Source organism: Eleutherodactylus coqui, chromosome 4 (genome assembly GCF_035609145.1).
Source record: "Eleutherodactylus coqui strain aEleCoq1 chromosome 4, aEleCoq1.hap1, whole genome shotgun sequence".
NCBI classification, from domain to species: Eukaryota; Metazoa; Chordata; class Amphibia; order Anura; family Eleutherodactylidae; genus Eleutherodactylus; species Eleutherodactylus coqui.
Genome location: NC_089840.1, coordinates 200,614,660 through 200,629,407, shown reverse-complemented (window position 1 = coordinate 200,629,407; position 14,748 = coordinate 200,614,660). Strand labels below are relative to the sequence as shown.

The following is a 14,748-nucleotide window of genomic DNA, read 5'->3' as shown; positions in this document are numbered from 1 at the left end:
TATATATAGATTAAAAATACTCAAGTTATCGATCACTTATTTTTACCCCCTCTAGCCCAAATTCTTATCTGAATTTATGCCTACAGTAACACTGATGATTTACGCCCATTTACAGATCCAACATATTAAATAAAGACAGGCAGTTACCTCTGTTCTCTGGCATTATGATGTTGATGTAGGTGGGAAAAAGTTGGTATTGTTTAACATGGGAGAGTGTGGGGGTTATTCTATGACATACATTCGGCTTGCTAAATTACAGAAGGGGAAAAAAATAACTGATCTAACGGGGGAACGACTCGGGAACTATAGCAGCAGCTTGCATATTTATTCCCCTGCATGGTACTAAGCTTTGTCAGCATTTAGTCAGCAGACTCGCTATACAGCACATAGTGAAGTTTTTGCCATAAAGACAAAATTTGCTAGGAAAGAAACTAATTACCTCCAAGAATCTATGGCAGTCTGTTAATAAAATATTTTAAACAAAATAAACAGTGTGCAGCAGAGTCGGGAGGTTTAATGAGACCCCGGTTGCTGAAGTGGCAGCCTTCCAACAGATCTGAATGCGTTTCACAGCCTACCATAATATATATTTCATTAGAAAATAAGCCTCTAACATCCTCACGGAGTCCTGCGTGTAAGCTTTAATTTCTTTAACACATGTAGCAATTTGTGCCTCAACCAAATTCTCTTTTCTGCCATAGTTTTGTAAACTTTGCACAATGTAAAGCTCACGCAAAATCGGCAACAATCTTCAAAATTGTCGCAAGTGTTCCATTTAAGGGTCTTTGTCAGAGCTAGATAATATAAGGGGACATAACAATTTTTAAGACCCCTGAGACCGCTGCTATGATGTCAACGCCTTCAACGCATGCCTGTCCTCGACCTGGTCATCTAACAATGCTTCTGTTGTCTCACAAATGCCTTTCAACCCACAGTACATTGGCTTGCATGGCTCACGGAGCCTTCAGAAACTTCTTGAAACTTGCGTGCCCCACGACCTAATCAGAAACCATGCAAATTTTCGATTACTCCTGCAATGATTGCGTCATTAGATGCAAGATAGGAAAAAGGAGGCCCTGCTTATCCAATGGGAAAAATTTATAAAAACACTAAACTTTTTAATTTGACATAAGAGATGAGCAAGTATACTCGCTAAGGCACATTACTCGAGCAAAAAAGTGCCTTAGCCAAGTATCTCCCCGCTCGTCACTAAAGATTCGGGGGCCGGCAGGGAGTGGTGGGGAAGAGCGGGGAGGAACAGAGGGGAGATCTCTCTCTCCCTCTCCCTCTCTCCCCCCGGCTCCCCGCAGCAACTCACCTGTCACCCGCGCCGGCCCCCGAATCTTTAGAGACGAGCGGGGAGATACTCGGCTAAGGCACTACTCGCTCGAGTAATGTGCCTTAGCGAGTATACTCGCTCATCTCTATTTGACATGCTTCTAAAAAAAATGTAACCCCTTACTGACGAGCCTATTTTGTGTCTTAAGGACCAAGTGACTTTCATCATTGCATTGCAAGAGCCGTAGCTCATTACATCGCAGTATGAGGGCTTGTGTTTTTAGGGGGGACAAGTTGTATTTTTTCATCACTCTGGGGGACATATAATGTGTTGTAGAACTTGTGTTACATTTTTTTGAGGGGGTGATGGAAAAAATATTTTTGGGTTTTGTTTTTACAGCGTTTTATATGGGCATTATTTTTTACTACTTTTGCACAATAAAAATATATTTTTAAAGAGAAACTATTGAATCTGCATCGTCCCGTTCTAAGACCCATAACGTTTTTATTTTTCCAGCAATGGATTTCTGAGAGGTCTTGTTTTTTGTAGGAAGAGTTGTAGTTTTCATTGGTACCATTTTTAGGTCATTTGGCTTTTGGATTGCGTTTACTGCGTTTTTGGGAGGCGAACAACAGAAAAATAGCAATTCTGGCATTATAGTCTAAAATTATTTTTACGGCATTCACAATGTGTAATAAATAACTAAAATTTTTCATTGTCTAGATTGTAATGAATGTGGTAATATCTGTTATGTACTACTTAAAAAAAAAAATTCTGTGTATTTTATCATTTTAAAATGTTTTTTATTTGGGGGGGGGGATACTTTTTTTTTTAAACTGGATTTATATTCCTTTAAATTTAAACCTTTTTTTGAACTTTTTTGACAGTTTTTCTTTGTTCCTGGAAGTGATTTGTAGAAGCAGTTGTTCAATTCCTAGGATAGTACACTGCATTACTTATGTACTGCATTTTAGTAAGCCTATGAAAATGGTGTAGGCAGGGTCTAACAGAGTGAGTTGCATGGTAAAAATGGAGTTACCAGCTGCCATGGGAACCCACTGGTATCTTGTGATCGCATTTCAGGTGGCCGATGGGTAATATATCCCACTCCTTCTATCATCTGCTTACATGCTGCAGTTGCTATTGATTGTTGCATGCAAGGGGTTAAACTACCACTATCTGAGGTTTCTCTGCTCCTGGTAGTCGGTGGTCAGCCAAGTCACTGCCTTAAAAATACTTGGGTCAGCAAAAAGCATTTTGGCCATCACTAAGGAGGTTAATATTGCATAGACCAAAAATGACCATAACTTGCAAAAGAAAATGCTCTAAACCCTCTGTCCCATTTACAGAACCATCCAGTGCCCATAGTTGTAACAAGTGACAGCGTTAGCTCTGGACTGAACTGTCAAATTGCTTAATGCATATATCATAGCAGATGGAGGCCACTTTGAGTACACTTTTGCATAGACAGTACTACTAGTACTTACATTTCCTTACTTCAGTCATAGCAGCGGTTCCACAATTTTGCTATTGGGTTTCTCTCTCTATCTCATACACGGGCCAGAACACTAAATTGAAATCCCAGTTCTGGGCCCCAAGTGGTCCGTGCACCATACCATCGTGTAGCCCAACCATGCCTTCCTATTCAAATACACTATTGTTATTTCAATGTAGTACACCAGTATCAAATATTGACCATGTAATAGTATTTAGATGTAGTGTTGGATCAGACTTTTTGACAACACCCTTCACAAATAGGAATTCATTGCTTAATAACATAGTCATTTTGATAGACAGCTTGATCCATCCTCAAATGTGTCTTTTATTCTGTACATTTCTTTTAAACAGCTTTTTTTCATTGCAATAAGTCACATTCACCCCATAGGCAGCTGTAAGTGTGAATTAGGGGTACACCAGTCAGAAATGTCTGTAATCTGCATAGGTTGTGTCTTCACAACTGTGCTGAGTGGGCAAACCTTCCATGTGTAGAGCCGGAGAACTGCTGTGTTCTCTAATTAGCTGCCTCCACCTTGCTGCTCCTTCTCCCCTCTCACAGCATGACTGAGACACAGAGACTGCAACTTCATCCCTCCTCCCTCTTCTCTCTGCGTTTTCAGTTCACCTGCAGGTAGGAGAAGGAGGTCTACAGGGTAATGAATGATGAGAAAGTTGTCAAATTTGTCCAAGAAGATATATTAATAAGTTTTATATATTCACACAGTATTAAATTCTAAAAAAAAGTGGTGCATTAAAGTTCCCACCCATTCACTTAAAGGGGTTGTCTCGCGAAATCAAGTGGGGTTATACACTTCTGTATGGCCATATTAATGCACTTTGTAATATACATCGTGCATTAATTATGAGCCATACAGAAGTTATTCACTTACCTGCTCCGTTGCTAGCGTCCTCGTCTCCATGGTTCCGTCTAATTTCGCTGGTGGCTTGCTTTTTTAGACGCGCTTGCGCAGTCCGGTCTTCTGCTCTGAGCACGAGCCGCTTCAGTGTGCTCGCCGCTACAGCTCTTCTGCGCATGCGCAGACGAGCTGTATCTTCTCGGGAGCGCGCTGGAGCGGCCATTCTGCTACCATCCTCTCTTAGAGGAAGGTGCAGAAACTTGAGCTGCCCAGCCGTGCCGCCCAGCCATGCCGCTCAACCGCCCAGCCGCCAGGTAAGTGATGGGTGACGGACTGACGGGGGTGATGAGTGACGGCCTACCGCTGTGGCCCCGGGGCCTACCGCTGTGGCCCCGGAGCCTACCGCTGTGGCCCCGGAGCCTACCGCTGTGGCCCCGGAGCCTACCGCTGTGGCCCCGGGGCCTAGCGCTGGCGAGCCGGGGCCTAGCGCGGGGGAGCCGTGGCCTAGCGCCGGTTACCTGCTGCCTGGCGGTGGGTGACTGTGGCCCAAGAGCGTGTGCCGTGGTCGGCGGCCGCGGTGGGTCCGGTCGGCGGCTTCGGTGGGTCCGGTCGGCGGCTGCCGGGCGTCTGGTTGTCAGGGAGACACAGCTGGTAGCGCCTCGGGAGCGCGCACGTCGGGCTACAGCAAGCGACGGGAAAAGAGCCGGCGGCCATCTTGGGGAAACTTTTTATAAGTTGCTGAAACGCTGGAACTGTAAGTAGAAACCGGCTAGAAAAGTCATTTACACGGGTGTTTAGTAATTTATGCTTAATAAGGGGGACTGGGCAAAAAAAAAATTTCACTGCTTCCTCGAGACAACCCCTTTAAATGGAGCTGAGCTGCAATACCAGACACAAAACCCATAGACAGGTGTGACTGTTTTCTACAAGAAAGCAGTCAAGTTTTTCTAACTATGGATATGCCCTTCAACCTTGCAAAAATTATTGCAAACTACAGTCCTCTAATGCAGGGGTCCCCAACTCCAGTCCTCAGGGACCACCAACAGGTCATGTTTTCAGGGTATCCTATGGTGAGAACACCTGTGGCAATGTCTGAGGCACTGACAATAATTACATCACCTGTGCAACACTGAGGAGATCCTGAAAACATGACATGTTGGCGGTCCCTGAGGACTGGAGTTGGGGAACACTGCTCTAATGGATCCTTTGTTAGGAAGCTTGAAAAGTTCAACACCTGGGGCAACAAAGTAATTGAATTGTACATATAGCATTTTACATAGCAACTTACTATTGCTCATTGCTGCTAGTAAAGCTGACCAGTTGTGACTTGATTTTTAGGACATACAGGGGAGGAATAATAGCTTCCGCTGATTGAACATTAATAACGGAGCATATATTATGGACAGACAATATTATCGGATTTCCCATCAAAATGTCAAATGGTCACACAGTTAACCAATAGAAAAAGTATAAAACATTACAGAAATGTTGTATTTGGAAATTTTGGCGACATGCTGGGAGTTGTGATTTTCCAACAGCTGCAGAGCTAGAGTTCGCAAACCACTAATCTAAAACAATGTGTAATGAGCTCTAAAACCTGGCATTATTAATAATAGTTTAACAAAAGTTTGGGTTTTAACTTTTTTTTCTGCATTTTACTAAAATGGTTTCTTTGTTTTGACAGATTAAAACTGCCAAAAATGTGAAGGAAATGCAGTTACTTCAGCTCCGAAGTCTGCAGTACTTGGAGAGGTATATTTACCTGATACTCTTTAATGCTTACCTTCACTTGGAGAAGAAGGACACATGGCAGAGACCCTTCAGCAAGTGGATGTATGAGGTGCGTATAAAATGAAACCAGTCCTAAATCTAGAACTCATTAAACATTTCCCATTAAGCTTTCCATATCTCTCTCCTTTGTTCATGCCTGCAGTTTTGATACATTAAAGGGGGTTGTCCACTTGTAAACTATTAATGGTCCATCCTGAGGATAAGTCATCAATAGCAGATCGATGGAGGTCCACCACTTGGAACCTTAGCCAATCAGCTGTTCTTTGGGCTGCTACACCAAGCATGGAGCTGATTTCTGCTGGAAGCTTAAAGTTTTGTTTCCACTCCAGTGGCCCGGCTGGGTAATACAGGGCAAGTTCCTATTGAAATGAATATCCAGTTTACAACTGGACAACCCCTTTAAGGTCTGTATAGAGTAATAAAAAATGAAATTCAAGAACTCAATGAAGGAAAAAAACATGTCTGATAATACACCAAGCTAAGGATTAATGCAATGCTGGTGCAATATTGGACATGTGCAAACCTATATTCTAAGTTGACCATGTAAGAGTCATCTAGCAATTATCCCTTGGGGTAAATAAACTTCCGCATACTATCCCACAAGGTTAATACATTTCACTCGACCTCTGGATATTATCCCACAAGGTTAATATAGTTCACTTAAAAGACTCAAGAAAATGGTAAAAAGCAGAACAGTCTGCTAGAACTAGATTGTAGGGGGCATGTGAAATGAACTAATGTATGCAAATGTCATAGAAGAACTCGTTTGTGATTTGCACGATAATGCTGGAGAAGAATGCTGCACTTACATTACTTATGATAGTTGGATGGCTATTATCACTGTTTGCACTCCTTTGTATAAACTATGCAAGTAATGAAATGCTTCAGAAGAGCTGGGAAACATCACTTGAATGTTTCTCATTGTGTTCTTCTCCGATGCATCAAATAGTAATTAGGCATATCTGATTGATAAGGCTGCAATACCCGTTAAGTATTCCCTAAATTGAACATGTACAGTAACATTTGTGGCGACCCAGATGGGACCCAAACCAACAATCCCCAGCTTTTGTCTAGCAACGACCTTCTTTGATTCCCTTGCCAAGAATTCCCATAAAGGTGAGATCAAGCTCTTTTGAATTTTTATTTTCCTGCCGCATACCCAACCAAAGTCAATGTATAGAAAACTAATTGGGATTTATTCAGGCTGAAGATTGCATAATAAATAAATTAAAATGCTCCAGGCTTTACACTTAATTGACCAGACAGACATAACAACCCTGTCTATAAATTAATTCCTGTCTTTAAATCCATCCTGATTCATCCAAGACAAACACATGGAATATGATTAATCTTAGTTGGTTTTATATATTCACTTCAACGTACATTGGTTCAATATGACTTTTGCAGCCACAAAGGCATAATTTAACCCATTGACGACACAGCCATTATTTTCATCTCTGCAGGGCTTGGTTTTTGTAGAGCAAGTTGTATTTTTTTAATGACACTATTTACTGTACCATATAAAGTATACGAGAGAAACCTTTAACAATTTTCAAACAGAGTGAAGCAGGTGAAGCCTGCACCTATTAGACATTTTTGGCATATACAGTCTTGGTTAAGAAAAAATTTAAAAAATCAAGTACCTAGACGTTGTCAGAATCGAACTTTCTCATTGTGATTCTAATGTTGATTAGAGATGAGCGAGCGTACTCGGAAAAGCACTACTCGCTCGAGTAATTTGCTTTATCCGAGTATCGCTGTGCTCGGGTCTGAAGATTCGGGTGTCGGCACGGAGCGGGGAGCTGCAGGGGAGAGCGGAGAGGAACGGAGGGCAGATCTTTCTCTCCCCTGCTCCCCGCTGCGACTCACCTGTCAGCCGCAGCGGCACCCGCTCATCTCTAATGTTGATCTATCGTATTTTCCAGCATATAGGACGACGGGGTGTATAAGACAACCCCCGACTTTTCGTTTTATATGCTGGGAATAAAGTGTGAAAAAAAAAATGAATACTCACCTCCAGTGGCGCTGCTGCAGGCTCTCGCTCCCCCGTGCACGCTGGTAGAGCATTGCTTTCTGCAAGCAGCACCGTGGGAGGTGAGCATTTTTTTTTTCGGACACTATATACCCCCGACTGCAGAGCAGATTTTTCGAGGTTAAAAGGTCGTCTTATACACTGGAAAATACGGTAAGTAAGTGATTACAATATCAGATCAAAAACCATGTTGTACTGCCTCTAGCTTGAATACAATATCTGATATGGGTGGCATGGAGGCTCTAGTACAATGTTGTTTCACCTCTAGCTTGGATACAAGATGTGATACGGGGTCATGGAGGCTCTACTATCCTGTTGTTCCACCTCTAGCTTAGATGCAAGATGTGATACAGGACGTGTGGTAATGTTGTAGAGACGTTCCTGTGACACACTTGCTGTATTTAGCTGAGCATTATCTTGCTGGAAATGCCCCTAGGAAGCCCTGCCATGAGAGGCAACACATGTGGCCGCAGGATGTCACAGGCATATGGCTGAGCTAATAAAGGTGACCAACTGCCATATGCAATGGCCCACCAGACCATCACACCAGCAGTGGGGGCAGTGTGCCGCTGCTCAGCAAAGGCAGGCAGCAATTGAGGTGCTCACCCTGAGGTCTCCAGACACAAACATGGCCATCGTCAGTGCACAAACTAAACCTGGATTAGTCACTACAGACAACCAGGTTCCACTAAGTAGCAGTTTCGTCGTTGGGGATAACACTGAAAACTGAGGCAATAGTGGGTGGGTGTCAAAGACAGTACACGTAATAGGCACTGTGAGACCAAATATCCTTGAGCTAACATCTGGAAATAGTTCTGATAGATACAAGAGCCTGAAACAATGGGACCACCTGTCTCTGGTTGGACAACAAAACAGTTGGAGCTGCTTGGGATACAATCAGACGATACTGTCTACCGGTGGTCTGTCAAGGGCATCCTGAGCCCAGTCGCCTCGTGTGCTTAGCTGTCCACGCCTGGCTATCGGGGGTGGCTCCTAGGCGATAGAGATACCAATTACAGATTGGTAGTGGCATTGCCACTATGGACCAACATAACGATTTACGCATCTCATGCAAACTTCATTACTATTTTAACTGAATTTTTTCCCCTTAAGTGGAAAGACACCAACATGTAACTACAGGAAGAGATGGATTAAAACCTGCTCTTTGTAATGGCACGAAGCAAAACATAATGCTTTCTTGTGCATGCTTCAACATATTTTACTGTACTTTTCTCTAGCCTAATTTTTTTGCGTCCACAAGTACTCTCATAATTAATGGTATTTCGTGCTTTCCTTCTTCAATGCGGACAAATGCGTATTTGCGTGGAAAAAAACTGCAATATATTTCAGCCCATGAATATGCTTCATATTCACGGGCTGAAATATGTATACGGCCATGGGAATGAGCCATTAGGCCGACTTCACACGAGTGCAAGCATACCTGAGCGACATGTATTTGCAAAATGAACTATTCTTTTGTTTGTGCATCGGCACTTATTTTGCTGTTTTTTTATGTGCATTTGCATACGCAAAAAAAACACTGATGCTCCCAGCCTTTGAAATGGCTAATTCATCTAATGACTTCCAGATGTGTTCTTTTTTCCTGCGCAATTAAGCCCTATTGCGCACACATGTGACTTCTATGTGGACTTTTACACCTATGTAAGCAAACACATTAAAAGCAATGGGTTCCATTCTCTGTATATAGTGCATGCAAATTTTGCACGTGCAAGTACGACCGTGTGATGCCGGCCTTAATATCGGACAAAGTTTATGTCCTGTCACTTTGGTATTCCGGGACGTAAATGGAACAATGTGGGGGGCTAATCTCCGTTTGGATAAGTAATGAGTGTTGGATTCCAGGGGGTCTCCGTTACTTCACCATCGGTATTCTGGCAGTCGCGGACAGCTGCTGTCGGGTGTAAACAGTAGAAGTGAGCACACAGACCGCAGACAGATGAGAACTTCCCCATTGCTTGCTCTTGCCTGTGTTCGGTTCCCAGTACAGCTGTGTGATCCGCGAACACTTTTAGTGCTCTCGAAGGGGAGGACGTGCGCTTCTATCAGACCTCCTATTGTCTCGGCGTTGTCTGCACGCTGAACTCTCAAATACTTGGTCTCCAGATTGTTTTTGTTGATGCATTTCCTCGGCCCTGCCATATGGTCAGCTGGTTTTAAACAGAGGAAGGTGGAATTTATGTACATTCATTAGAAGGAACGGCTTCTGCCAGGAACAACTTCATTCCCAAATGTGCTCTCGTGTTTCCAGCGCGCTCGCTTTTTTCCAGTTAACTTCATGAGGCTGTAAAACGAACGATGTCTGAGAAACGTTAAAGTAATGCAAATTATGTCGTTTATGGTCTAAAGCTAGGCATGCCTCAGCCGGGGTCACATGGGCGTGCACATTTGCGTGCGCGAAAAAACACGCAACCATGCTCATTGATATGGGCAATTAGTGTAAGTAGTGCAATTTGTGTTATTTTCCTGTGCAAATATGCATGCTGTGTATTTTTTTTGTACGATGCGCAAAATACACTTATGTGAACGATCTGCGTGAAATCAATGGGTTCAATTCACTGCGTATGCAAATTTTTTGTGCATAATACGCTACACAAATATGTTCATGTGAATACGGCATTAAGGCTCCCTTCACATGGGCGTATTTGCGCAAACAAAATTTTCACGCACGATGAGGACCCATTGATTCCATGCAAAAAAATGCAACATGTTGTATTTTCCTGCGCACTTGTGCACCTAATGTTCTCATAGAAGTCAATGGGAAAGCACAAATGTGTGCACAAAGTACGCTAGAAGATGCATGCAGCACTGCATAATTGCGCAGGAAAAATAAATGAAACTAAGTAGACTAATTAGCCATTTTAATCAGTAGGTGTTTGCCGGCGCAAATGAATATGCTTTGCAGGCGCAAAAAGATTACCTATCTTGACGAAAATCGCTGGAGGCTCCCATAGACTCCTATGGAAGCTGAAAAAAAAGGGAGGGGGAGGGAGTTTACCTGCATATGATACTAGGAAAAGAAGACCGTTGCCTCTTTTTAAGCATTAGAAGTCATTCCGAGGATTCTGCTGCCCGATGGAATTCTGTGCTGCAGCGTATTTTTCCCACGATTCGCTCATGGAATGGACGAGAAAATGCTAATTATTCTCGGGACTCAATCACAGCTATTCTTTATTGTGGCGATTTTCAGTGGTGTTGCGGCCGGTGTAAAATCGCATCACCCGTGTGAATGAGGCCTAAGGAGGATGAGCTCCATGTGGCAAGAGATACATGGGAACGACTAGTAACAAACTGTGTGCCCATATTAATAAGCATAGAATGAACATCAGGAACAATTTTCAATCACACAGTGTATCAAAATTAGAGATGAGCGAGCACGCTCGTTTAAGGCTGCTACTCGATCAAGTAGCAGTCTTATCGAGTAACTGTGTACTCACCTGAGCAGTATGCAGGGGGGAGACCCCGCATGCGAGTACACAGTTACTCGATAAGACTGCTACTCGACCGAGTAGCAGCCTTAAACGAGCGTGCTCGCTCATCTCTAATCAAAACCCTTCGGAGAATCCCACAACTGTGGCCCTAAAAGTAAAGTACCTCCATTAGAATGTCTGAAATCAGGATCTATTACAGAACTTGGAAGAAAGGAAAGGTTCTGGATATTTCGCCTTTAAAGTTTAACCCTGAACGGCCTCGGTGAAGTGGTTGAAAAAATTTTAAAAAGTATTACCTAATATAATTTTTAATAACTAGAATGTTATTTATAGTATACCAATTGCTTTCTTATCAGCTTTGTTTATTGCTATCCGTAATATGGCATTACGTATTTTAAGCGTTTTTTAGTGTATCTATTTATGTATAATTGTATGTTTTAGGAGACACCACTAGTTTTTTAATGGATACATTTTTCATGTCTTAATGTATTTGTGAAGAGTCGTTACAGATGAGGAATTGCTAGGTTATGATGATGACCGTATGTCACACATTAGATGAGTTATTCCAATGATCTCCATGATAGCGGTGTGTGTTTCCTGCTTTAAGGGACTGTGATAATAAAGTTGATTGAAAGAATGGAACGCATATAGCGTTCTATATACCGGTCACGTGACACATTCTACGCTCAGGAGGGATTCCCCCTCCTCTATCCAGTTACGTCACAGAGCTCTCACAAGGTATACGTGATAGACGCCGATTTGTGAGTAAGCGTTTTAATGCTAATATGTTGTATGCAGTATAGATCATTTAATGCTTGAAAAGGGCACATATTGTGGTGCCGATACGCGTGGCAGATCTAGGAATAAAAGGATGTAAACCTACCATATGGGTTTATTGATTTACGCTATACTGAAAGTTCTGTGCAGTCCAGAAGAGCGCGGAGTGAATTTTTTCCTATCGAGCTGATGTGGTCAACTGTAGCATGGGACTCTACCCTAATAGAGGACTAACTTAAGTCTCTGTCAATTAGTTACCCTATTGAATGTTAATATCCATGCGTTTGACTTCTAACACTCCAGACTGGAAATGGAAGCTTTCAGTCAAATTCAGGTACGCTATCTTGGGCTGTCCATCAACTCAAAACTTGATACATTTATCAGTATCTTTTATAGACCTTGTAAATCCTAGCAAGTCGTTATGAAAGAGGCATTCCAGAGCTAGAAAAATGGTCTGCTTACAGTTTGTCTGTGAATGGAGCAGAACTGCAATATGAGGCTTGGCCCATGGGCAGACGTGGTGCTGATTCTTTAAAGCAAAACAAAACAACATTTTCTCCTAGTCTTGGACAATCCCTTTAAAAAAGAAGGTCTGCCCATAACTAGTTTTCATCAAATATTTAAAGTGGGTCAATACTCCATTAACGGGGTTGTATCAGATTAGAAAAACATAGCTGCTTTCTTTCAAGAGCAGTACTACTCCTGTCTATGAACTTTCTGGCACTGCAGCTCTGTTCTAATTACACTCATTGTCAAAATAACATCCCTTCCCTAGAAGGAGTTGTCGGAATGGAATGAAACTTTTGTGTTTCTAACATTGATATAAGTGAGTACAATATCAGAGCAAAAGGAGAATTTATGGTGGAGAACTGAACCATTAAACGTACACTCTAGTATCCTTCTGTACCGCCTCTAGCTTCAATACAAGATGTAATACGGATGGCATGGAGGCTCTAGTTCCCTGTTGAACCACTTCTAGCTTGGATGTAACATGTGATACAGGGGAGCATGGAGACTCTAGTACCCTGTCGAACCACTTCTAGCTTGGATGTAACATGTAATACGGGTGGGCATGGAGGCTCTAGTACCCTGTTGGGCCACCTGTAACTTGTATGTAAGATGTGATACAGGTGGGCATGGAGGCATACAGGATCCGTATCCTGTTGTATATCTGTCCACATTTGTTGTAACTGAACCTCTGGATCATACAGTCTGGTAAGACCAGACCAGCCCAGGTAACGGACAATTGGTTGATATGACCATCCCATCCAGCTTCTTGCATTACAATAATTTGCCCCATCTTACAGTCTGTTAACAGGGCAAAATTTCTTTGATTGCATCGTCAAGTGATGTCTAGCGGTCAACAAGCTCTACATGAGTAAGAAAAAGAGGTCCCTACACACTGAGCCTCCAAGAGCCTTTTTACAGCACTTTTTATAGCACCATTCTACTCAGTATAGAAACAAAATGCACTTCTGCTATCTCAACAGACATCATTGTTAGGTTGTGTTCACACCAGCACTAAAACCTCAATTCGTAGGTTCCATCACAGATCCCACACAAGATACCAGAAGAAAAAGCGCCGCATGCCAAAATCCGGGTAGCTGAGCGGAAAGCAAATGGACCCTATTACAGTAAATGGGGTTTGTTCGGCACTGTTCATTTCCGTCATAAGATGGAAAAGTTTGACAAGGTGATTCACTTTTCCTGCTCCCCAAATGGAGCAGAAAAATGGAAAACCCGAAACAGATATGAAGGCAGTCTTATAGAAATCCAGATAGTCTTTTTATTTTTCATGAATTTGCTTAAGGGGCAGTCTTTTAAAGAGCATGTTTACACACTTTTAATGTGAGTTTGGTCCCAGGTCTACTACCAGCGTTTCATGGTGAAACCCTCAATCAGTAACTTTAATCTTTGCTCTACTGTTCCAGTGTATCACATTAGATTTGCTGAGCCCCACCTGCATTAATCATGAAGTGAGCCCTTGATCCCTCACGCTGCTCTAAAGGAAGATACACCAATTGCCAACAATGCATCAGGAAGCCAGCAGTTATGGTTTTTGTTTCATACTTTGTTAGAGCCGTATTGGAGACTTGCTGATTTGGGGTTGTGGGAAAGCCCCTAGCCCTTTATCTCTGTCAGTTCTACTAATTCATAGTGACTAGGATGATCTCTACAGTGAGAGATGAAAGACACATCTGCCAACTCCAGTTAATCAGGGCAGACTAGCCCTAGTGGAAGTGGAACCCACTTACCTAAAGGTCCTTTTACACGGAACGATTATCTTCAAAAAATCGTTAAAACGAAAGTGAAAATGAACAATGATTGTTCAGTGTAAACAAGGCAAACGACCGAAAGATAATTCGTTTGCTGTTCATTCCACGTTCATTTTCATTAATTATCATTTGGGGTTAGAACAAAATACAATCTAAACTGCCGTCATCCAGTCGTTCGCAACTGAAGGGATGGCCGATTGTCAGCGTGTAGTTTCGTGCACTACGAAATGCTCTACATTTGGCTACTGGCAGAAGAGAAACAGGTTTTTAACACTCCCACAAAGTGCTCTACTATTGGCTGTTAAAGAATCACATGATTGGAGATACATTATGATCTACGCAGCAGGAACTACATAAAAGCCTCGAGGGATCATTTGCCATAACGATGCCTGTAGAAAGCCACGTGACGCTACCGCTTCTTTTCACTACTGCTCATCGCAACGAACATGACTTCATTTGGTCACCTGCAAGTACTGGCAACTTCTTCAAGGGGATATTCACAGGAATTAATGCTTCTAACTATAAAGGTGAGTTTGCTCATTTGTATGTTCTGTTACTCAATTCCCATGTAGCCTCCAGTAGCATCCTGCATATTGTTACCTTACCTCCCCATAGCAGCAAGCAAACATGTTGCAGTATCACTCGAAATAGCAAGCAAAATGTCATGTAGGTAGCAGCGCCCTCTATCAACGCATTGATAACACCGAAAGGAGAGCCACGTGGCACTGCCACTTCTGAGGCACTTTGGCCTGCTACTTTGAGGGATACTTCAACATGCTACAGAAAGTTC

General features: G+C 42.6%; 1 protein-coding gene across 2 annotated transcripts in view; it reads left to right on the top strand.

Moving 5' to 3' along the window:
• Nucleotides 1-14,748, top strand: part of PALD1 (phosphatase domain containing paladin 1) — a 237,879-nt gene that overhangs the window by 202,687 nt on the left and 20,444 nt on the right. For both annotated transcript variants that reach the window (XM_066600553.1, XM_066600554.1), the window contains one exon: nucleotides 5,318-5,473. In XM_066600553.1, the coding sequence (XP_066456650.1) occupies nucleotides 5,318-5,473 (156 nt within the window). The remainder of the gene's footprint in view (nucleotides 1-5,317; nucleotides 5,474-14,748) is intronic.